The sequence below is a fragment of the Stomoxys calcitrans genome, chromosome 2 (genome assembly GCF_963082655.1).
Source record: "Stomoxys calcitrans chromosome 2, idStoCalc2.1, whole genome shotgun sequence".
Classification (NCBI taxonomy): Eukaryota; Metazoa; Arthropoda; class Insecta; order Diptera; family Muscidae; genus Stomoxys; species Stomoxys calcitrans.
The window spans coordinates 235,592,372-235,615,513 of NC_081553.1; the positions used below are offsets into that span (position 1 = coordinate 235,592,372).

General features: G+C 36.0%; 1 protein-coding gene across 4 annotated transcripts in view; it reads left to right on the forward strand.

The window, feature by feature from the left end:
- LOC106081582 (ras guanine nucleotide exchange factor R) overlaps positions 1-23,142 on the forward strand; it is a 153,255-nt gene that overhangs the window by 37,930 nt on the left and 92,183 nt on the right. For all 4 annotated transcript variants that reach the window (XM_059363642.1, XM_059363643.1, XM_059363644.1 and 1 more), the window contains one exon: positions 5,602-6,066. In XM_059363642.1, coding sequence (XP_059219625.1) covers positions 5,602-6,066 — 465 coding nt within the window. The remainder of the gene's footprint in view (positions 1-5,601; positions 6,067-23,142) is intronic.

Genomic DNA, 23,142 nt, shown 5'->3' on the forward strand with positions numbered 1-23,142 from the left:
ATGACTGATTCGTATCCCGCTAGAAATTAGTGCCAAGTTTGTCATTCGCAGGTCATTCAAGTCAGATTCCTATTTTACTCCCAAAAACGTTGAGTGCCACATTGTTCTGATTGGTCTATATGTCCGTGAGATGCGGTTATGGAATGGGGCGCTCCCCCCAATAAAATGTTGCTACGTGAGGGGCCAACATTTTGATTTTTCTCTTAAAAAATTTTTTTGAATTTGGATTTTGAGATAAATCAAATTCTAGAAAAGTTACCGAATTTAGAACCTATTACTTAATTTGGTCCAAAATTGATATTATGAAGAATTTGGTGAAAATTTAATAAAATTCGCTGAAATTTGCTTCTCATTTGGGTGATATTTCGCCTCTATTGAAAATTTCATTAAATTTAGATTTTCAGAGGAAATTCGATTTGTTTCTTTGGTGTTGCCAGTTTTCCTAAGAAATCCAAGCTTTGGTTTTTTACTGTGCACTACGCATGCCTTATGCAATTTGTGTTATTTGACTCCATGGTTTAGAGGTCCTGTCCTCCTTCAACTATGAATTTGTGGTCAATTCATTGAACAATGTTTGCAAGTGGGCAAAATGCAAACAACATGAGGTCGATCGTATGCCGGCCACGTTGTCCATAGCTACACAGCAGACCCATAAAATCCCAAAACCAAACGTGAGAAAATGATTTTATTATGTTGCCAGTGAAGTCTGCAACGTTATGTTCAGTTGCATGCTTCTGGTGACTCACACAAGTCATTGGCGTTCAGGCAACGATTGAACGTTCAGGCAAGAAGTGAACTGGTTCCCAGTGTTAAGGGCCGGTTTATTTTTTGCCTGAACAGAACAGGAGGAGGACGCTTGCAAAAATGCTATCGTGTAAATGCTTCAGAAAATTATGAATGAAGAGCAATTTTCTAAAGACCTACGGCTAAAAAATGTTTCATCCTTTTTTGTCTGTTGTATCACACAGAATTAAATTGGTGGGTAATTTTCTAAAGGTGTAACAGGACGAGATTTGTGAAATTATAAATCATAAGTCTCACAGTCGGGAGAGACATGTCTGCGGGTTCGTTGAACTGCAGAGTGAGGGCAAATTAAAAAACAAATTCTATTTTTCTTTTCTAATTTACTCAGTAAGCGATCCTTAATGTCGCACATCGAGCGAGGATTGGTATGACATCAAAGGTGCCTTTAATCAAAGTTTTAAAAAATGGGTCGGTTTTATTTTTATTTTTGCTGTTGCGGATTATTGGTAAGTCAGAAAAGTTCACACCAACAAAGATGGGTAATTGAGTTTTGGGATTGTACCAAATTTGGTACACATTTAGAAAGTTCAAATGATTATCAAGGATGTTTAAAAGTTTTAGTCGACTTGGTTTTAGTGGCTTGCAACATTTTTTGTGGCACAGGGTATTACAACTTGGTGAATTTGTTTGTAGCACCCACAAGAAAGCGAGGTAGACCCATAGAAAAGCATACGGATCGACTGGAAATCACTTTAAGATTTGATTAAGCCTTATCCGCCTGCCTCTGTCCATTTTAATTTGTGGACAGGTTTCATTCGATCGTCTTTAAATTTAGGACACACATGTTTTGATATAGCTGCCATATAAACCGATCTTGGGTCTTGAATTTTTGAGCCTCTAAAGCGCGCAATTCTCGTCCGATTTGGCTGAAATTTTGCACGTGGTGTTTTGGTATGACTTCCAACAATTGTGCTAAGTATGGTCTAAATCAGTCAATAACCAAATATAGCCGCCATATAAATCGATCTCCCTATTAGACTTCTTGAGCCTCTAGAGGGCGCAATTCCTATCCGATTTTACTGAAATTTTGCATGACGTGTTTCGTTATGACTTTTAAAAACTGTGCATGTATGGTTTAAATCGGTTCATAACCTAATATAGCTGTCATATAAACCGATCTTGGGTCTTGACTTCTTGAGCTTCTAGGGGCGCAATTCTTATTCGATTAAGTCGAAATTTTGCGTGAAGTGTTTTGTTTTGACTTCCAACATCTGTGTCAATTATGGTCTAAATTAGTTCATATCCTGTTATAGCAGCCATATAAACCGATCTCCCGATTAGACTTCTTGGGATTCTAGAGGGCGCCATTCTTATCCAACATGGTTTAAATTTTGCGTATGTCGTTTTGGTATGACTTTCAACAACTGTTCGAAGTATGGTCTAAATCGGTATATATACTGAAATTTTGGAGGTGGTGTTTTTCTTTGACTGATGTTTTTCTATTTGAAAATGTCATTCAAAGAACTTGACAAATGCGATCCATGGTGAAGGGTATATAAGATTCGGCCCGGCCGAACTTAGCACGCTTTTACTTATTATTTTTAGAGCTTTTGTCAGCGTTTTTCTTTACAGATTGCAAAATTTTGCCCAATGTCTTATTTTATGACTTTTAAACCCTGCACCGATTTTGGTCGAAATGGGTTCAGATTTGGATATATGTTACTGCCATATATATTTTCGTACGATTGTGACTAATGCTCCAATAATTTGACTATTTTTTACCATTTTGGCAAGAAAGTTTGACAAATTATACGGATTTTGATCGAAATTCTTCATTTCGAATTTAAACAAATGTCGACGACTTAGCCCGTCTAACCACTGTGGTGTAGATTCTCAAAAAGTCGGCTTTGCCCAACTTTATCCCGTCTTCAATTGTTTCTTTTTAACGTAGACATTCGCTCCAGCGACCATTCTCTGTGAGAATTTGTGGCTTGAGCTGAAGTAATTGAATTCAAATCTATCACACCATTAAAAGCGATTATCAAAGTAATCAACTGTGGGTTAGTTCACCACTTGCTTATGTCTTACCAAAGCAAGGTTGGTCAATAGTTATTGTTGCTAGTGTTAGTGACTGCACACTGCATGACTCTCACTTCTCAATATTTGCACTGCTCCCATGTCTTGAATAGCAAAGCATGAGCAGCATAAACATGACTTGGGAGAATGTCGTTACTAATACAAACGCAAACATTTTAAAGTAGAAGATTTTCGTCATAACCTAATGAAGCAAAAAATAAAGAAGAACTTCTTTCATAAATTGGTTGCAATGAACTATGTTAATATATTAATCATCGGTAGTAATTGGGACTTTGGGCAGGATTCTTCAATTTAAGAAAACCCAGTAAAGACGAGCTTAAGGCGGGCAAAGAGGATCTTTAGCTACCCTACACCACATAGGGTATGGAAGAAATATTCCAAAGGAACCGGGGCAAATTTCTCACATATCAACGAGTGGTGTCCGGATAAAGTTTAAGCTGAATATAAAAGAACTCCCTTTTATAGCCGAGTCTGAAAGGCGTGGCGCAGTGCAATACCTCTTAAGGAGAAGTTTTGGCATGGCGTAGTACCTCACTAATGTCGGCCCATTAAGTTGGGATAATCAGAAATTTTTTTCTGATGTTCTTGCCAGGATTCGAATATAGGCGTTCAGCATCAAGCGCTACGCGCGGTATGCTTAAATTTGAAATGTAGCTTTTCGACCTAAATCCGAACATGGCTTGAGAGGATCGGATGATAAATGCGTTTACAAAGGACCTAAAAATGGCATTTCATATGAGAGCTTTATCTCAATCTGAACCGAATTCCTGCGCGGACATGCTTACCTCTGCGCTACGCGGGGTATGGCATATGCAAGCTATCTCGCCAAAATTAAAATTTGCTTAAATTTGAAATGTAGCTTTTCGACCAAAATCCGTACATAGTTTGGGAGGATCGGGTGATAAATGTGCTTGCAAAGGCCTTAAATGTGAAAATGGGAGCTGTATCGAAATCTGAACCGAGTTCTATGAAATTCGACAGTGATCTCAAGTGTCATAAGAGAAACCGTAGTTGAGAGGATTGGTTAACGAATGACCAAATTTTGCAGCATTAGTCAAAATCGCGCTAAAATATATAGGGGAACTATATATAAATCTGAACCGATTTCGACTTCAATCGGTACACATAGTCGCAGCCATAAAAGAAAAATCTGTTAGAAATACGTACTTTTTACACAAATTAACTTGGGCGGACAGACAGATGGACATGGCTAAATCAATCACAAAGTGATTCCAAGTCAATCGGTATACATATCACATCAATGGGTCCATCGCTCTTCCTTTTGGCGGTTACAAACAAATGCACCAAGTTATAACATCCTGTATTGGGGAAGGGTAAGAAGACGGTTTATCAATCAAATTCGAGTGATTGTTTTCTGTTCGTCTAAGGCTTTTGAAGTTAAAATCGGACCATACATTAGAACGTCCCATGCTATAAAATACATTTTTTTTTCGAATAGAGAAACGCATACCCTCCAATTTTTTTCCCTTTTGATCCCAATAAGCAAAATACGAAATATTATGGCGATCACTTAACGATAAACAGCGCCGCCACGATTTCCAAAATTGCATGTAGTGCTTTATAAGGCATTTAGGTTCTATTGTAGTATGAAATTGAGAAACCAAGTCTACATTTATATGGACTTTATTGCAAAACCCCAAACTGTACACTACACTACTGCAGTGGTTGTGATAAAAAATGTAATTGGACTCAGAAATGTCTGCTAATTCGGTTTCGCCAAGTCTATTTGTCCGCATATCCTTTCATTGCTGATAATCCGTCCGTCGTTTTTTTGTGCAAATAAGGTGAAGATTTCATTTGATATCCAATCATCATGAAAATTTGCAAATATCACTTTTTTAGCTCAAAGACAAACGCTACAAATTTTGGTAAAAACCGGTTCAGATTAAGATATAGCTTCCACAAATATAGAATTCGCCTGATTGGCACTTATTAGGTCAAAGATATTAGAATTTTCAACGGATTTGCATGATGATTGGTATGGAATGTTATATTACTCAAAATTAAAATCTGTTGATATATCTAAATCTGAATCGACTTTTTCCAGTTTCAATAGGCTTTGCCTTTTTGCCAAAAAGGTGGAAAGATGAACATTTCGATCTGTACTTTTTACACAAATTAACTTGGGCGGACAGACAGATGGACATGGCTAAATCAATCACAAAGTGATTCCAAGTCAATTGGTATACACATCACATCAATGGGTCCATCGCTCTTCCTTTTGGCGGTTACAAACAAATGCACCAAGTTATAACATCCTGAATTGGGGAAGGGTAAGAAGACGGTTTATCAATCAAATTCGAGTGATTGTTTTCTGTTCGTCTAATTTTTTTAAAGAAAAATTATCGCAAAGTTAACCAAAAAAGATCTCTACAAAGCTTCATTAAATTTTTAATTTTGGCCAATTTGCCAACACTGAACTGCAAGCATTCGCTGTGGTTTGTTTCTTGATGGCCCGTATGTCTGTCTGTCTGGCCTTAAACATTTATGTTTATGCGGCATTTTGTTTTATATTTTTTTTTTCTTTGCCGCCGGTCATATTACGAAAAGAAGAAGAAGAAGAATAAGAAAAAACCTCTCGATTTCAATATCTAGACATGTACTTAACTTCATATAAATGAGCGTTTGTTCATCTGTATCATATTTTTTTGTATAATGAACGAAATAAAAAAAATTAATGCATTGCTTTTTTTCTATTGTTTCTCTTCTCTTCCTTCTCTGCCGTTTTTTGGTTTACAGCTAGAGGAAATAAAAACCAAAGAACGCAACATTGGGCAATTAAAAAAGGATTTACAAACTCTACAAAACTCCAAGAATACCAGCAGAAATGCAACGACCACTAATCAAAACAATTCAACGAACAAAACGACGACGCTTAATTTAAATAAAAAACCAAAGAATAGTAATAATAACAGCAACAACAACAATAACAATGTTAATAATAATAACAAAAATACAACTACAGATAATAATGCAAACCAAGCAGCTCCTGCCTCGTCTTGTGGCAATGACGCTGGCATAGCCAAATCGCCACAACCCACAAAACAGCAGGAGCCACAATCAAATCAACAAAAATCGCCAAATCCAGGCGATGACGACTCTGCTGCCGTGGCGGCAGAGAACAAGGAAGAACTTTCCAAGCAAACCAACAAAACCAATCAAGAGGAGACTTCCTCTAAGGAAAAAATCGAAAACTCAAATGAGGTAAGTTGTAAGAAGTTAAATAAATAATAAAAACCAAGTGAATTATAAGAGAAAGTTGAAAGTAGAAGGTTCGAGTAGTGCAATTTTAAAGTTAACACTCTGAAATAATCTTAAACCCCAGTTACAATACAAATACCGCAAATTTTGTTTAAAACGATTTTTTTTTTACGATTTTTTCTTATAAGATATTTGAAGCATTTTCATGAAAACTATCTGCAGCTATTTTGCACGAGCGCCATGACAATATTTCTGCAGGGGGTGGTAAACTGAGTTTTAAATTTAGTCTCATATTTTCATGGGAATCATGACTATATGAATATAATTCTTTAATTAGTTACCTGCTTTCTGCTTGTGCTTTAGGATTATTTTCAGTATCACCGCAGAGGATACGATATAACAAATTATCTTCTTTGGAAGACGTTACAATAGGCGCAATAATCTTAAAACCACAAACCATTTCTTCTCTTGATTCCATATAGCGTTCTAAATTTGATATATGATTATCAGGATGCACTAATAAGGTGAAGTCATGCGAACAGCTGAGTACAATTTTCTTTATTTTTGTTTTGATTTTGCAGTAAATCTAAATGTCAAAGGCTTGCTATCACAACTGTAATATTTTTCTAAAATCTTGAAAGGATGTTCTACTTGATCCGATATTCCACACATAAGAAACAAAATAGTGTTATAATGGCGAAAATATATAAGTTGTAAAACAAAGTATATTTCTTAAACTACTTTGACATTTCAATTTACGGGATTTGCCACTCAAGCTAGTTTCGTTTGGGGTAGATTTTTGTTGTTGTGTTAATGACCCTACCTCTTAATTGTACCATGTATGATTAATAATCATCTTAAAAGTAGGATTCGCAGTAGTATTTGAACTACCATGTATTTCTTCACTTGATTCTATATTGTCTTCTACATTTGATATATGATTTATTTACGGAATCTCAAATGTTTGTTTTATATTTTCCGGTTGACGACATAACGAATTGATAAATAAAGATAATACTACTCTATGTAAGATTATTATCATGCTCAAAAGTATTATTTGAACTACAAGGCATTTCTTCAATCGATTGTAAGCTAAGCAGCTTCTTTTGATGAATACATTTTACACCATTTTTATTTCGAGGCACTGCAAAATTAAAATATCTCTTACATTGTAAATTGATTAAGTGACATTGTCCTCCCTCATTCTCGCACTCTCACTTGCATTCTACCCCCTAATGGGCCCATTTACCTTCAGCATTTGCTCGCCTGTGTTGTATTGACTTGTCTTGTTGTTAAAGGCATAGTGTATGACAGTTTGATGTTGCAATCGAACCTACACAGAAAAAAAATTGGTTTCAATCACGAAATTAATTTTTCCAAATAATTTTTTAATTGAAGCTGCTTCAATCACGACAATGAATAAGGTGATTGAAATTTTTTTCAATTAATAAAATTGTATATTCAAGAAAAAAAATTATTGAAATTTCCAATTAATTTTTTAATTTAAAAAATAATATCAATCACAGTTAATGAATGTATGGATTGAAATTTTTTAAACTAAAAAAATTATATATTCAATAAAAAAAATTATTGAAAATTTTTGAAATTTCCAATTAATGATTGAATTGATCTAATTAAAAATATTCAAATGTTATATTAAAATTTTTGCGAAAAGTACGCTGTATAGGGCACACCCTCGATTTCGATACAACATGGTTCATATGTGTATGTAAAACTCCTAGAGCATGAATTTGAGGTTTAAGTTTGGGTCCATGACCACTCCTTAGAAACAAAACACCTCCGGCGTTTTTTCCAAAAATGAAACGGAAAATTTGGTTTTCTGAATTATAAAAGAAAGACTGGCGAGGCAGTCACTTTATGAATTACATGCATTGGGGAAGTAAACCAAATAGAAAAACATTTATCTAGAATATGCTATGATTAGATCGATGCTGAAGAAGCCGTTGTGCCATTAAAATGCAAATTTCGATCATTTATAGGACTAGAATTGCGTCTAGAAATTTAAAAAGTTAGTCGAAAGATAAGGGAAGTTTTATCTTTTATATACAAAGAGTATTTATTAAAATTTTAAGCGGCTCGACTTTTTCAAAAACGGACCGTCAACAGTGCTGTCGGGACTAAAAAAGTTTCCGATTCCACTAAAAATTTATTGAAATAACTTACTGCCTAAACCATTAACATTTTTTTTTCATATTATCAATCGATTCGTTCTTCAATTCTATTGATGTCATTGTGTAATATTTCAGTCCACTCGGATAAGAATTGCGCCTTGTAGGGGCTCAAGAAGCAAAATCGGGAGATCGATTTATATGGGAGCTGCATCAAGCTATAGATTGATTCAGACCATATTGAACACGTATGTTGAAGGTCATGGGAGAAGCCGTTGTACAAAATTTCCTTCAAATCGGATGAGAATTGCGCCCTCTAGAGTCTCAAGAAGTCAAGATCCATGATCGGTTTATATGACAGCTATACCAAGTTATGAACAGATTTTAACTATACTTAGCACAATTGTTGGAAGTGATGCCAAAACACAACGTGCAATTTCAGTCAAATCGGACGAGAATTGCGCCCTCTAGATGCTCAAGAAGTCAAGATCAAAGATCGATTTATATGGCAGCTATATCAAACCATCGACCGATTTGGCCCATCTACAATCCCAACTAACCTACACTAATAAGAAGTATTTGTGCAAAATTTCAAGCGCCTAGCTTTACTCCTTCGAAAGTAAGCGTGCTTTCGACAGACAGACGGACATGGCTTTATGGGGTCTTAGACGAATATTTCGAGGATTTACAAACAGAATGACGAAATTAGTATACCCCCATCGTATAAAAAGGAGAGAATTGTTCTTGGTCGTTATTATTTAATTGAAAAAGATTATATTTTCAGTTACATTTTATATATATAAATTTTTTTAGATTCAATTAAATTTAATTGAAAGTTCAGATTCAATTAAAAAATGATTGATTGGATCAATTTTTTAGTTGAAAATTATCAACATTTTAAAAACGATCGTACTTAAAAAAATCCGAATTTAATTAAAAAAAATATTGATTCAATAAATTTTTTAATTGAAAATTGCCATAATTTCAACCACGATCGTATTTGAAGAAAATTCGAGTTCAATTAAAAAATTATTGATTTAATTACATTTTTAATTGAAAAAATTTGTATTTCGAAATTTATTTGAAAAAAAATTTCATTATATTTTTTTCTGTGTATGAAAGCCGGTTTTACGACACACACATCAAACCGTTGGGGCTCGCTGTGAGCTCTATTTTGCATTGTTTACCTACTCAGAGTCTCGCTTGTTTCAGTTGGCTTGGAGAATTTGAAAAGTGTCTGTTGAGTGATGATCAGGTGCGCATGCGCGGTAAGGTAACGCGGTAAATGTTTGTGAGTTTTGAAATCAGGCAAGCATAACGGCAAAAAAGTGAAATTTAAAAAAAATTGTATATTCAATTATTGCAAATACAAAAGAAGACCTACTCGCCTTAACCTCCAAAGAGGCCATCAAAGTTTGAAAAAATTGTTCAACAAAAAAAAAGAAAATGTTTTGAAAAACAAAAAGCATAACAAAAGAATGCAAAAGAAATTCAAAGGTGACATATGAATGTGAGACCAGCCACGGTGACATAGTGTCGTTGTGTTTTAGTGCAATTTTATGTCTGCCTTTGTTTGTGGCCCTTTTTAGGCAATTCGAGACCTGCTGCAAAGCAAATGAAACCCCTAAAAGAACAAAAATAAAAGAATAAACTGTCTGGTTCGTTTAAAAGAATTGCAATGGATTTCGTTTTAATTGCGAAATCTAAGAAATTCCAAAATTTCTTGGTGTTTAACATTTGTTTTTGTGAAATACAATACCAGTAAGACAAGTTTCAGTGCCAAAGATAATAAAACGGTAATAAGATCTGCAAAGGCCAACAGGCCGAATTTAAAAATAATACAAAAAAAAAATACCAGCAAGAGAATCCGAGTGCATTTTTACTAACTCCCCAAAAGAGAGTGCGTTGCTTATATGATACGAATCAAGACGAACCTATCTACCTGCCGCCTGCCTAAACAAATAAATCACTATGGCTTTAAAACACACACACACACACTCACACATTTACAAAGGCTTTAAAATAACAAAAAGGAAAAAGAAAACAAACACTACACTACTCTTGAAAATGTTTATCTGCTGATATATCGATCGACCCCCCCCCCCCCACCTTGAAAGCCATCATCCGGCATCGATAGACCTGAGCGCCCAGCAATCTGAGAGTTTTGTGTTTTGAATTTCAATCATCAGGGATTCCTGTTTTCGGGACTCTTGCATTGCATTGGCTCTCTTGCACGCAGTGTTGTGCTGCAACGACAACGACTTTAAATTGTTTCACAGGCTTGTAATGTCATACCTTAACATGAGGTTTCCATCACCCTGCTTTGCTAACACGAAATGGGTTTTGGGAACGCAGGGACGGACGGACAGATATTGGGACAATATCTTAATGACAGAGGATTTATGTTTTCCTGCCGCCTAAAAGGAAAAAAACGAAAAAGCACCTGCGGTTTGCAATTTATAAAAAGGACATGACTATGGGGAATACGAAAACAGGAAAATTGAAGTGCAAGGTGAATTTTAAATAATGTGTCAATATTGGGTTGGAGATGCAGGCATACATTGTACGATTGATGAGAAATGAAAGACAGAGAGAAACAGAACATTTTGAAAGCCTGCTAAACTCAAAGACGGACAAGGAAACTTAACTGTCATATCCAACAAAATCAAATCTGATTTTTAGGTTTTTTAACCCTCAAAAGACGCAGTATTAGCAAAGGCTTTAGTTTCTTCCACTTCCTCATGATTTTGAGGGGGTTCTATGCATCAATTTAGCAAATACATCTGTTTTCTGTGCATTTGAGATGGTTTCGTCAACGTGTAACAACCCACCCGAAAAACAGACTTAAAATCTGGTGTTAATTAATTGCTGCCGCAACGTTGGCCTAACACGTTGCGAATAGCATATGGTTGTCATTTTGGTTTGTGAAATAAGCCTGCAATGAATCAATAAAGTTGGTGGCTGGCTGACAAACAGGCATCTAAACTCTCAGATTCCCAGCATTCTCAGCGAGAAATGATTCATTCTGGCAAATGTTTATTTTGGTTTAGTCATTGATGTAAAACTTTTCTCCACGATAATTATCTTCATTGAAATTAAAACAGCCCTCTGGCCCCTCTACTCGCTTCCTCATTGGTAGAGCTTAGAACTTCAAGCGATTTACCTTTTACAGTGCTAAAGGAAAGTGAGTCTTGTGTGTTTGTCAGAGAATCACTTTGCAAATATACCAGAATGCGGCTAGATCTATGACAATATCCAGCTCGGAGAACAAATGAAGCCATCCATGCTTGAAGTATGACAACATTTGACCAACATTATGACGATATTATTTTCATATCTGCCCACAGAGCTCCACAGATTGTTGGATGGATAGATGTGCGTAACTGAAGCATGCGTAAATCTGGTCGTGTTGCTGGTGACTGATACCTGTGCCATTGCCTTCACCACTTTGCTTGAATACTGTGACGAAGTTTCGCAATATCAACCACACTGCGAGAGCGAGGGGAAAAAACTTTAAAACTGGTCAATTCGATCTGATTTCCACTGACACGGTTAGCAAAGTCCAGTAAATTTCTTCGACCTGTTGGTGTAGAGTTACTCGTTTTGATTTTTTTGCACAAAAAAAAATCAGGGTAGATTAAGTAATGCCACTGAAACCGTGTGACTTGGTTGGACTACAACACTTTGCCGCACAAAGTTTTGTCAAGGGCTTATGAAGTAACTGCATTTAACATTTTGATGGGCATTAGTTTCCAATAAAATATCATTGTTGAAAGATAACAAGTGAAAAGGCATTGAGTCCGGCCATGCCGAACTCTGGGGACCCACCACCATGGGGTTTTATTTTAACTCTTCTAAATCATATTTGGTTCAGGTGCCGAGAAGTCTTATACAAATCACAGTTACACAGTTTCAGTGAAATCGGGTAGCAAAAAAGACTTTTATGGCCGTAAGACCCAAAGTAGGCAGATCAATCTATACGGAGCTTTATTTCAGAATGGTTCGGTTCAGATATTGGACCATATTTGGATAAGGTATTGGACGGCCTTGTCCACCTCAATGTAGTAAATTTGAGTGAAATCGTTGTAGTAAATGCGCTAAATCGGTCTATATGGCAGCTATATCTTAATATAATGTGATGTGAACCATAGTTGGTTCGGATATTATATGACCTAATTCAACTCCATTTTACAAATTTTAAAGAAATCGGGTAATAAATGCTCCTTTTATGGACTTAAGATATTATAGAGCTTTATCCGGTTCGGTCAAGTCCATGACACTGTTCTAAATTGCACCGAAATCGGTTTGTAAATGAGGCTTTTAAAGGCTTAAAACCCTAAGTCAGCAGAGCGGTCTTTATGACAGCTATATCTAAATACTGCCGGATATGGACCATACTCGTTTCAGATATCGTGCGGCCTAGTGCATCTCTATGTTTTAAATTTTAGCGAAATTTGGTAATAAAAATTGGTAGATCGGTTTTTATGGCAACTATATTCAAATAAAGTCCAATTTTGACCAAATTCAGTTCGAATGTTGAGGGTCCTAGTAAAACTAACTGTTCCAAATTTTTAGCGAAATCGGGTAGAAAATGCGACTGTTTTGGGCTTAAGACCCTAAGTAGGCAGATCGGTCTATATGACAACCAGGGTCGTAGATTGGATTTTTTTTTTTTTGGGAGCTTCATATTAGAACTACCAACCAGTTATAAGTACGCGCTATCGGTCAAAAATCAGAGGTCAGCATGTCCGCCTATGACGCCTGGGTTCGAATCCTGGCAAGAACATCAGAACATTTTTCAGCGTACGACATTTGTGAGGTACTTTGCAATGTAAAAACTTCTCCCCCGAGAGGTGTCGGACTCGATTATGAAAAGGAGCTTAAACCTGAATCGGACAGCACTCATTGATATGTGGGAAGTTTTCCCCTGTTTCATAATGAAATGTTCATGGGCAAATTTGCATTTGCAGTTCTAGGTGGCACAGTTTCTTTGCTTCAATTTTGTTGAATAGTGTAATCAACCACTATTAGCACAATGCAACTCTATTAAGTTGTTCTTACAATTCGATGGTCATGTATTTGCCACCACTCATATGAGTTTGGACAGTTTGCGAAACGACCATTATGGCAAAAAGTACTTTGCAAAACAACAGAAAGCCAATGGCCAGGCCCTCACCAAGCCTCCAATTGAGGTCAGTGAAAAGTGTTTGGATTGGTAACGACATCGACATCGAGTATTGACATCGAAACATTTTGTTTTCTTCTACCTGTTTTTGTTGTTGCTAATTTCTTCGAAAATAAGTACCAGTACAACAAAAATCTTGTTTTTCTTCGCTTTGCATTCATTATGTACGAAAATGGTTACCTTCGGTCATTTAGTCAGTCAGCCAGACGCCTCTGAATGTTTTACCCAAGAGTATGACTTGCAGTTGAAATATTTACAAAGTGGCCTCATCGATATGGGGAGATGTTATTGGTAAAGGGTGGTGGCTCTCTCATATCTGTAACAGAGTACTTTGACAGATAAACGAACATGTTTCGTTCTTTGTTTGCGCCATGCGTATATGGTGGGTGCCTCTGTGTGTGTGTGTATACATGAAAGAGTCAGCGCAACCTTTTTCTCTTGGGAGAAGCTGTAAAAGTGCACTTGTCGAAATGCAATGACAACAACAACAATAATAATACAGCAATCGTTCATTCAACATAACAGCAAACTTAAAGATTTATGCAAACCTGTCGTCGTCGTCGTCATCGTTGTCGTCCATCCATGTACGTTTAAGTTAAACAAACAATCTCAGCAACAAAAAAATTCTATATTCACTATAAGCTGAAGAAAGAAACCACCAGCACCACCAAACGAACAAACAAATAAACACTCACTCTTGACTAAAGCCGGTTTAATAAAAGACAAAAATTACCAGGAAACGGTTGGTTGTGACTCTCTGGCCAATAAATCTCGGCGCGTTAAATGACGACAACGAGGAAAATGAAGTGACAAACGAAGTGATGAAATGAGTGCTTCTGACAGAAGAAAAAGAAAGAAACAAAACACAGAACACAGAACACGCTTTCATGAACGGTATGACAGTGTTTGAAACCAACTGCACCACAATCAACAACAACAACAACAAACGGTTTAGAATAAGATGCATTTTTCATTGATCAATCCACACTAATCACCAAAGTGAGTTCATCCCACCAGAAGGATGATCTAATGACAATTGGGTCGAAATGTATTTACAAATGGATTTTCATGACACTACCAATACAAATGAAATAAAGGTAGGTAATGTTTACTTGTCAACCATTGAATCACGGCAACATTTTTTCATGAGGTTTACTAGGTAATCAGCTGTGTTGTGTTGTAGTCGAAAGACAATATAAAAATAATGTTAGTTGGGTTAATCTTTTATGTCGCTGAAATGGGCCATTTAGTGCATTCGGAGCCAATGGAAAATCCATTTAAAACAATTGGGATTAAAGTGAAAAAAAACTATTCTATACATTTTATCAAGTTTGCCATTGTTCCTTAATGAAATGTTCATTTACATATATTATATGAAACCTGGAGGTATTTATTTAATTACCAAAAAATCTTAAAATGGGATTATAAAGTCAAATCGCAAAATCGATTTAAATGGATCCGATTTGGTCTCTTTTCAGTAACTAATGACTCAAATCCGAAACTATGTCGATTAGTCTATACATGTTTTAGGGGGTTTTATTACCTGGGCTGTTCAGTCATATAAAATGCGTCTCAAATGTAAACAGATTTTTACTCTTCTTCCAAATACTTCTCATATAGTCTCGATATGACTGCGTATCTGCTGGAAGAGGTTTAAGGGTTAGGTTGCTTGACCTACACCCAGAGAAAAGTTGATACCAAGCGTGCTAATTTTAGTATCATACGGTATTGATATTAAAGCAACACCGTATGATAAAAAACAATTTGATACCAATCTGTTTCTGGTTTGGACGATTTGGACCATATTCGGCTCGGATATCGGTGGGCATAGAATAACTCATTGTTCCAAATTTCAGCAAAATTGGGTAACGAATGTGGCAATTGTGCGATCTCTCGATAAACTTCAAGAGTTCGTGAGGTAGCAATTATTTTTCGATTTAGCTAAAATTTTTGACATTGCCTTTTCCTATGACTAGGTCTAACCATGCCAAGTACTGTCCGAAATAAAATTATATAGCTCCAATGTACTTCTTGAGCAACTAGAGGACGCAATTCTTATACGATGCGACTAAAATTCGTCTATGACTTTTAACATCTAAGCCAAGTATGATAAGAATTGGTTATAACCTGATATAGGTCCAATATAATCCGTTCTTCCGATTTTATTTTTAAGCCTATAGATAATGCACTTCTTAACCGATTTAGCTGATATATTTCCCATACAAACCGGTATAAAAAAATGTATGGGATTTCTTGTTTTGACCTTCCATTTTCCTATGGTAAAGCGATAACGCGCAAAGAACTCAACAAATGCGGCCCAAGGTAGAGGTAAATGGGATTCAGCCAGGCTAAGCTTACCACGCTGTTACTAATTTTTGAGAATTACGTCAATTCCATATACAGTCGATCCGCTTAATTAAAAAAGCAAGATGTTTGTTTCAATCATCCGATTTTTTTCAATTATGCGAAGTTCGGATAATTGAAATACTTTTCTATTTCCCGAAGTCTGTAGAATTAAGAATGTTTTCCATTACCAGAAATTCAGTAAGTTAAAGGAGTTGTAATTAAGAGATCTGAAATCGTAACATTGACCAAATAGAAGAAATTTGTTTCAATTATCCGATTTTTTTTAATTAAGCGAAGTCCGAATAATTGAAATTCTTTTCAATTAACCGAAGTCTGTAGAACTAAGAATGTTTTCAATTACCAGAAGTTCAGTAAGTTAAAGACGTTGTAATTTGAAATCGTAACATAGACCAAACCAAACATTTTAAAATAAAGGTTTTCAATTAAGCGGATTCGAGATCTTTGAACTGTGACTTATTTGGCATAAAATTTTATTTCATTTAAGCTTTTTTTTGAATTACCAGGGTTTTCAACTAAGCGGATTGAAATGTGTTCAAAAGTCCTTAAAATCAATAAGTTCAAGTTATTTTTTTTTTTCAATTAACCGATTTTTTCAATTAAAAGGTGTTCAATTAAGCGGATTCGACTGTATTTCTTTTCTATGTAAAAGATGTGTAAAATATTAAATTGCTTTTTTTAGGGTAACGTCTTTAAAGTTGCAATTAGGCACAATTAATTATAATGTAATATGATGACAGGATTGTGTTGAAACAGAAAATTGGCTGTAATGTTTAGTTAAAGTTTTTCACAACTAAGAGTACCCTGCTTTATACGTTAAACTCATTAGGCATTGTACCCTCTATGCCGTATGGGAAACATTACCTCAAAATCTTTGGATTCTGGTCATCTTAATGATACCATATACCAATATCGCTGCCCAGCCAGGCCTTCTGAAGATAATCAGCAGGATGTTTTTTTCTTATTGCAAAAACCAAAGTCATTGCCTTGTGTTATTTCCATACTTAAAGACTTGAAATTATATGCCACGAGAGAGATCACTGTCATGACATTTATTTCAGGCATGTTTTTTTTTAATTTTTTTCATTTGTTAGTGATATTAAAATGTTTTTACTTTCATTTTGAAGAAACAAAAAAAAGTCTTATTATTCATACATAATGCAACAAAATAAAACTTTCAATTTTCCCCAAACAATCCAAAGTGAATTACGAATATCCCAGAAACACACGTTCACAGCTAAGCATTACCCATATCACCATATGCATACATATCTTTACACGCTTGTGCATCGAAGCAATGTCCCAACTGTTGGAGAGAGGGTGTGGGGCGGGGGGGTTACTTTGTTTAAAACATGAACACGCTTTAGATCATAACAATTAATGGTGGTGGCTGAAAATTAACACACAGACACTCAACAACGCAACAACAGCGGCACGCACTTTTCTCCAAGCGTTGATGTCCACTATCAGCCATGCCATCCATCGTCTTCCATCATCATCTTCAGCATCACCATTCATGACAAGGGGCAAGCACAGTGCTGCAGTTGAGGCAGGCGATTAAACTGGCCATCTTAACAGACTAAAGGCATGGATGAATGAAGCTGCCAGCCGAATCTATCTATCAACGCTAACAATGGAATGGAGATGCAGCATCAGCATTCATTCATTCCATCATGTCATGATGCTTCCAGCCACAAAAGCCAGGTTCGCTTTCATTATGCCATGCATTATCATCACAACACATTGACGCCGTGACCGCTGGCCCAGCTAACGCTAAAAGAGTTATGAGTTCGAATTCATGATGCAACAGCGATCGATTGCATGGAATTATTTAAGACGCTTTCCATCACCCTGCCTCCCTATCATCCCATTGCCATGACATGGAAGCTTATCCAAGAGAAACAACAATACCGCCCAAAAATAGAGTGTCCCCCGAATTATTCACAGTTTCCGTCAAAATGGCGTAAGCATTAAAAAATTCGGCAATGAAAGTTATTGTCTATCATGTGCCTGGCTACTTTAACACTGGGAAAAATAAATCTTTGGAATAGAAAAAAAATTAGCAACTAGACGGAGGTATAAAAAGCCAACGGTTAATGGAAAATTAAAGGAAGGAAACTTTAACAAACACGGACAGTAGGTTGCTATCAAATCAACTCTCGATAAAATATTTCCCATAGACTATCGTTGCAAACCTTTTACCGACTTTTTTCCAAGTGTATGACAATGAGTGTTTGTACTTTTATTTGTTAGTATAAACGTAGCTATGATCGCCTGTACACATTGATGTCCGCATTTATTTGTTTATTATTATTATTTATAAATTAACGTTAACTCTATTTGGTCTGGTTAAATTGCAAAAGCAAACAAATCGAACAATATGGACTTAATGGGTGGTCGTCGGTATGCGCACAAAGTTTTGTTAATGCGCTTGCGCATGCGCATTGATTCTTAATTAGACATCTTCCATTAAAGTTGTACTTTTGTGCTGAACGGTGCGGTGCGTTGTGTTGCGTTGGTGCAGATTATGGAGTGTGTTGAGATGGTATGGGATGAGGTTTTCAATTCGCTTCGTTAATATTTTTCTATTCGTTTCGGTAAGGGTAGGCAAGCGCAAGGGAGGAGAGGATATTAATTTTTATGCACCGGGTGCAAATTGTAAGCATTGTTTTTCAATTTTGGCATTATTTAAGATTATTTTGTTTGTTTACTTTGAAGTTAATAAATCTCTTGGGGACCTTTGCTGTTTGACTATGAAAGCCTTGACCAAAAAGAAAAAAATCAAATGTTTGCAAATATCGCAAGATATGATTGCGCAGTAGTTAAATGATCAAAATTTGCCATGGTAAGTAATATAACCACACTCAGTTCAAGGTCTTTTGGGAGGCTAAAGGGGATCTGTTTCAGTGCCATTTTTTTTTTGTAAGTTCCTTAACAAAATATTGATTTTTTTAATAAATGGCAACGATTTTTAGCAGTGACCACAAGTAAATAATTTTTGTGGTAAAATTATTAATGATTGAATTTAGTTAACCTTGTATATTGTACTCTACACTATAGGATGGGAGTTATACGCAAGGCGTTATTCCGTTTGTAAAACTTCGAAAAACATATCAAACTAAAACCCCGTTTACACTGCTCAAGACTATATTTGACTATATCCAAAAAGTGTTGTCATTATTGGATGGCAGGTTCCATTACGATTTTCAACATTCATGCCAAATCGATCTTTATCCTCATAAAGCACACCGATTTGTCTAATTAAGGCCCTAAAGGGCACTCTTCTTATCCGATGGGGTTAAATTTTATGTTGAGTTTTGTTAGGACTTTCCACATTAATGCCATGTATGGCCCCAACGGTCAATGTCCTGAAAGGAGGACAAATTTTATTTCCAAAATCATATCATTTTTTTTATTTCGAGTTCCATTATGGCTTTTAACATCCAAGCCAAGTACGATCCGAATAGTTCCATAATATTGTAAAGCATCGGCATAAAACGATTTTCCGATTGTAGTTTTTCGAGCACACTGTGCTGTGCAGCTCTTGTCCGCATCGGATAACAATGTTCATGCAATATGAAATTTTTGAGACTATGTGCTATATCGACATATTTTGTTTTTACTCATTTTGGAGGAGTCCATCCTCATATCTTGTCTATCACAATCCACGGAGTCTCTGCCCGGCAGAACTTAACTTGTGTAGTTCTAGATTGAATTATTTCAGTACCCAAATAGTCCTTTTTTTCATTTTAGAATGCTGGGTTTGAACCGGTAAATTAACAGCTTCAATGTCCATGTTCAATTTGGCAGACATCGGGTTATCTATAAACTAATCCCATGGATGTCAATGAAGAAATTTTTCACCCAATTTAGACACTATTTTGGAAAATTAAGTTACTTTAAAATCCATGCTGAAGTTGGTCCATATCCCTTTCGGACCCGCCGTGCACGATCGTGTTATCTGACTTTAATATGTCATAAATACTTCAAATATTTATTTACATGTAAAAACCGAAAACCTAAGTTACACAAACGTGTTATGTCCTTTTCTCAGAATCCAGGGATCAAAATTGTTTTTTTTTGTATTTTTCACATAACTATGGCACAAAAATAAGCACCTGCTGAAAATTTCATACAAATCGGTGGAAGTTTTTTTTAGGTCTGAAAGGGATATAGGTCAACTTTTTGATGCTAGCTCTAGAGTAAAATGATCTCAAGGTTTGTTTTTCGAGATCAAAGAATGTAGATGTTTCTTTCAAATTCTAAAAGTTCATTTATTATTTGGTACCAGAGCGCCAGCAAAGAAGTGGGTGCAGATATACACATTTTATCAAAATTAAACATATCTTAAAAAAAATTAGTAAAATAAAATGTTTATGTTAATAATAATTACAACTACTTCTCCAACCATTAACTTCGCTCGTTAAAAACTCTTTTATTTCACCACCTACATAAATGTCGTCACTGTCATAACCAACGCTTTTTGTAGGCATCAATACGAGTAGTATAACATTATTAATTATTTAATGTTGAAGAAGTCCACACCAACCATTAAAATTTTAAGTATTTCGTGTTAAGGTAGGATTTGAAACTCCATAATTAGTCTTAACGCTTTTCAGCTGCTTTGCCCACTGAAAAGTTGTCAACACTGACCCTGACTCCTGTCAAGACATTAGGGCACTACAGCAAACAGCTGTTAAATTCGAACCAAGTTGGTGGGTAATTTTTTAAGTCTTTTAGTTGTGGTTGTTGTGATTTTCGTTGTGAGCATGTGGGTGTGGGTGTGCACTTGAAATACAAAACATTCACTTTGGCAAGTGACAACTTCATTGTTTAGCTACAAACAGCATCGCCTCGCTGTTACCATTTTAAAACCTTTCGCGGTTTGCAGTTTTTGTAAAACAAACATTTGCAACAAAAGCTTTCGCACGGTTTTTATTTATATTGGCAACTTGAAGCACACGTCTTATGTGAAACTAGCGACAGACAGCTGCTAAGCACACTTAAAACTCCACTTGCATGCATGAATGGCAAATTTGCCAATAAATATGGCCAGCAGCAACAAAAACAACAACAGCAACGGCAACAATGGCAACCCCAGAATGTAGGAAAAAATTGTTTCACATTATAATAATAAACGGTTAATAATAAATAATAATAACAACAATCACAATAATGGCAGATGAAAACCAAACGAACGCACACACACACACACACACAAACGGTGAAACAAACAAATGTGTTAAATTGCAAAGAAAACGAAATGAACAAAAAGTAATAATTAGAAGAAAGGAAAGAAAAAACAACCGTACGGCCGCTCTGGCTAGCCATTGTTTCTAGCTTCTTTATTTAAATTCAATTTCAGCTAAACATAATAACGCAGCATAAGACCAGTGATAAAAGCGAAACTAAATTCAAAGTCATGATATAACAGCAACCACTCGTAATGATTTACCGGTACTTTTGCTATATGGATGTTAAAGATTAGTGTTGCCACTGGCCAAACTGAGAATGGAGTTCGAGCAAAATGCTTATGAAGAGAAATTTTTTAGAGTTTTTAGAAGGCAAGGGCCTTTATGTTTCAACAACAACGATCTTCGCGAAAAACAAGTAAAAGCGTGCTGAGTTCGACCGGGCCTAATCTTGGAAACCCACCATTATGGATTCTGCTAAAAATGTATACAAAATAAATTTAGTTGAAGGGCATAATTTTATTCTACATACCAAACTTCTGTCAAACCACCAAAAATTAAAGCATCTAGGAACCGAACAAGGATGATCAAGAGGCCGGTTTACATGGGAGCTGTATCAGGTTATATTTGATACTGTTGTTGGAAGTCAGCCAAAGCGGACAAAAAAATGCGGCTTATAAGGGCTCAAGAAGTCAAATCGGTTTATATAGCTATATCAGATTATAGCCCGATTCGGACCGTACATGGGGCAGTTGTTGGAAGTTGGGCTCAAGAAGTCAAATGGGGAGATCGGTTTATATGGACCGACATGAACCGAACTAAGCACAGTTGTTGGAAGTCATAACAGAACACAACATTCAAAATTTTAGCCAAATCGGACAAAAGTTAAGGCCTCCGGGGGCTCAATAAGTAAAATCGGGAGATCGGTTTATATGGGAGCTATATCTAAATCTGAACCGATATGGTCCACTTCAATCCCCCAAATTTGAGCGGATATTACCATAGCCTTTAAAGGAACAATACTTTTCGATTTACATACTCTTCTTATTGATGTAGGTAAATCTCCCACAGAAAATTTAGACCTCATATAAACTGATGCTGCAGATAAGTCTGATTTTACACAACGGATGATTGTTTATGAGTTAAGTTCAAAGTATTCAGTGAGTATACTAAATACTTATCATCTACTAATACAGACTACAAGTCGTTGAAATTTATTTTCAAAATTCGTGCTCCGACTGCCCGATGGAAAAATCCATTGTTTTTTCAAAACTTCTGTATAGCAATGGGGCTCATTTCTGGATGCGTAATCAACCAAAACTGTTGCATCTGGGATGCAGAACAGCTATATGGTCGTACTACAGTTACCAATCCATCCCGAAAAAGTGACAGTTTCGTGTGGTTTATTGGCTGGTGGAATCATCGATCCATTTTTGTTCAAATTGAAATTTATTTTCAAAATACGTGCTCCGACTGCTCGATGGAAAAATCCATTGTTTTATCAAAAAATTCTGTGCATCGATGAGGCTCATTTCTGGCTAAGTGGATGCGTAAACAAGCAAAACTGTTGCATCTGGAGAGAAGAACAGCTATACGGCCATTCAACAGTTACCAATCCATCCCGAAAAAACGACAGTTTCGTGTGGTTTATGGGCTGGTGGAATCATTGATCTATTTTTGTTCAAAGAAGGTCGTGGAAGAAACGCTACAGTCTGAAAGTGAAAAGTATTCAGTATACTCTACCATTTCTTCTTCAACTACATACTACAAGTGGTTGAAATTTATTTTCAAAATTCGTGCTCCGAATGCTCGATGGAAAAATCCGTTGTTTTATCAAAAATCGATGAGGCTCATTTCTGGCTTAGTGGTTTCATAAACAAGCAAAACTGCTGCATGTGGGGTGAAGAACAGCTATATGGCCATACAATAGTTACCAATCCATCCCGAAAAAACGACAGTTTCGTTGTTGTAGCAGTGTACACTGTGGCGGCAGCCCTTGCCGATGAAGGACTTCGTTGGGTCAATCCGGTACGTGCAACCGGCTGCCTTGGGATTGGACAGTTTCGTGTGATTTATGGGCTGGGGGAATCATTGAAAATATGAAATTTCTTCAAAATCTGATATGGGAATCGAGGGTCAGATGTTAATGGATTTATTAAAATTTACTATTTTATATTCACTGCGTAAGTTAAATTTAATTTTAATCTTT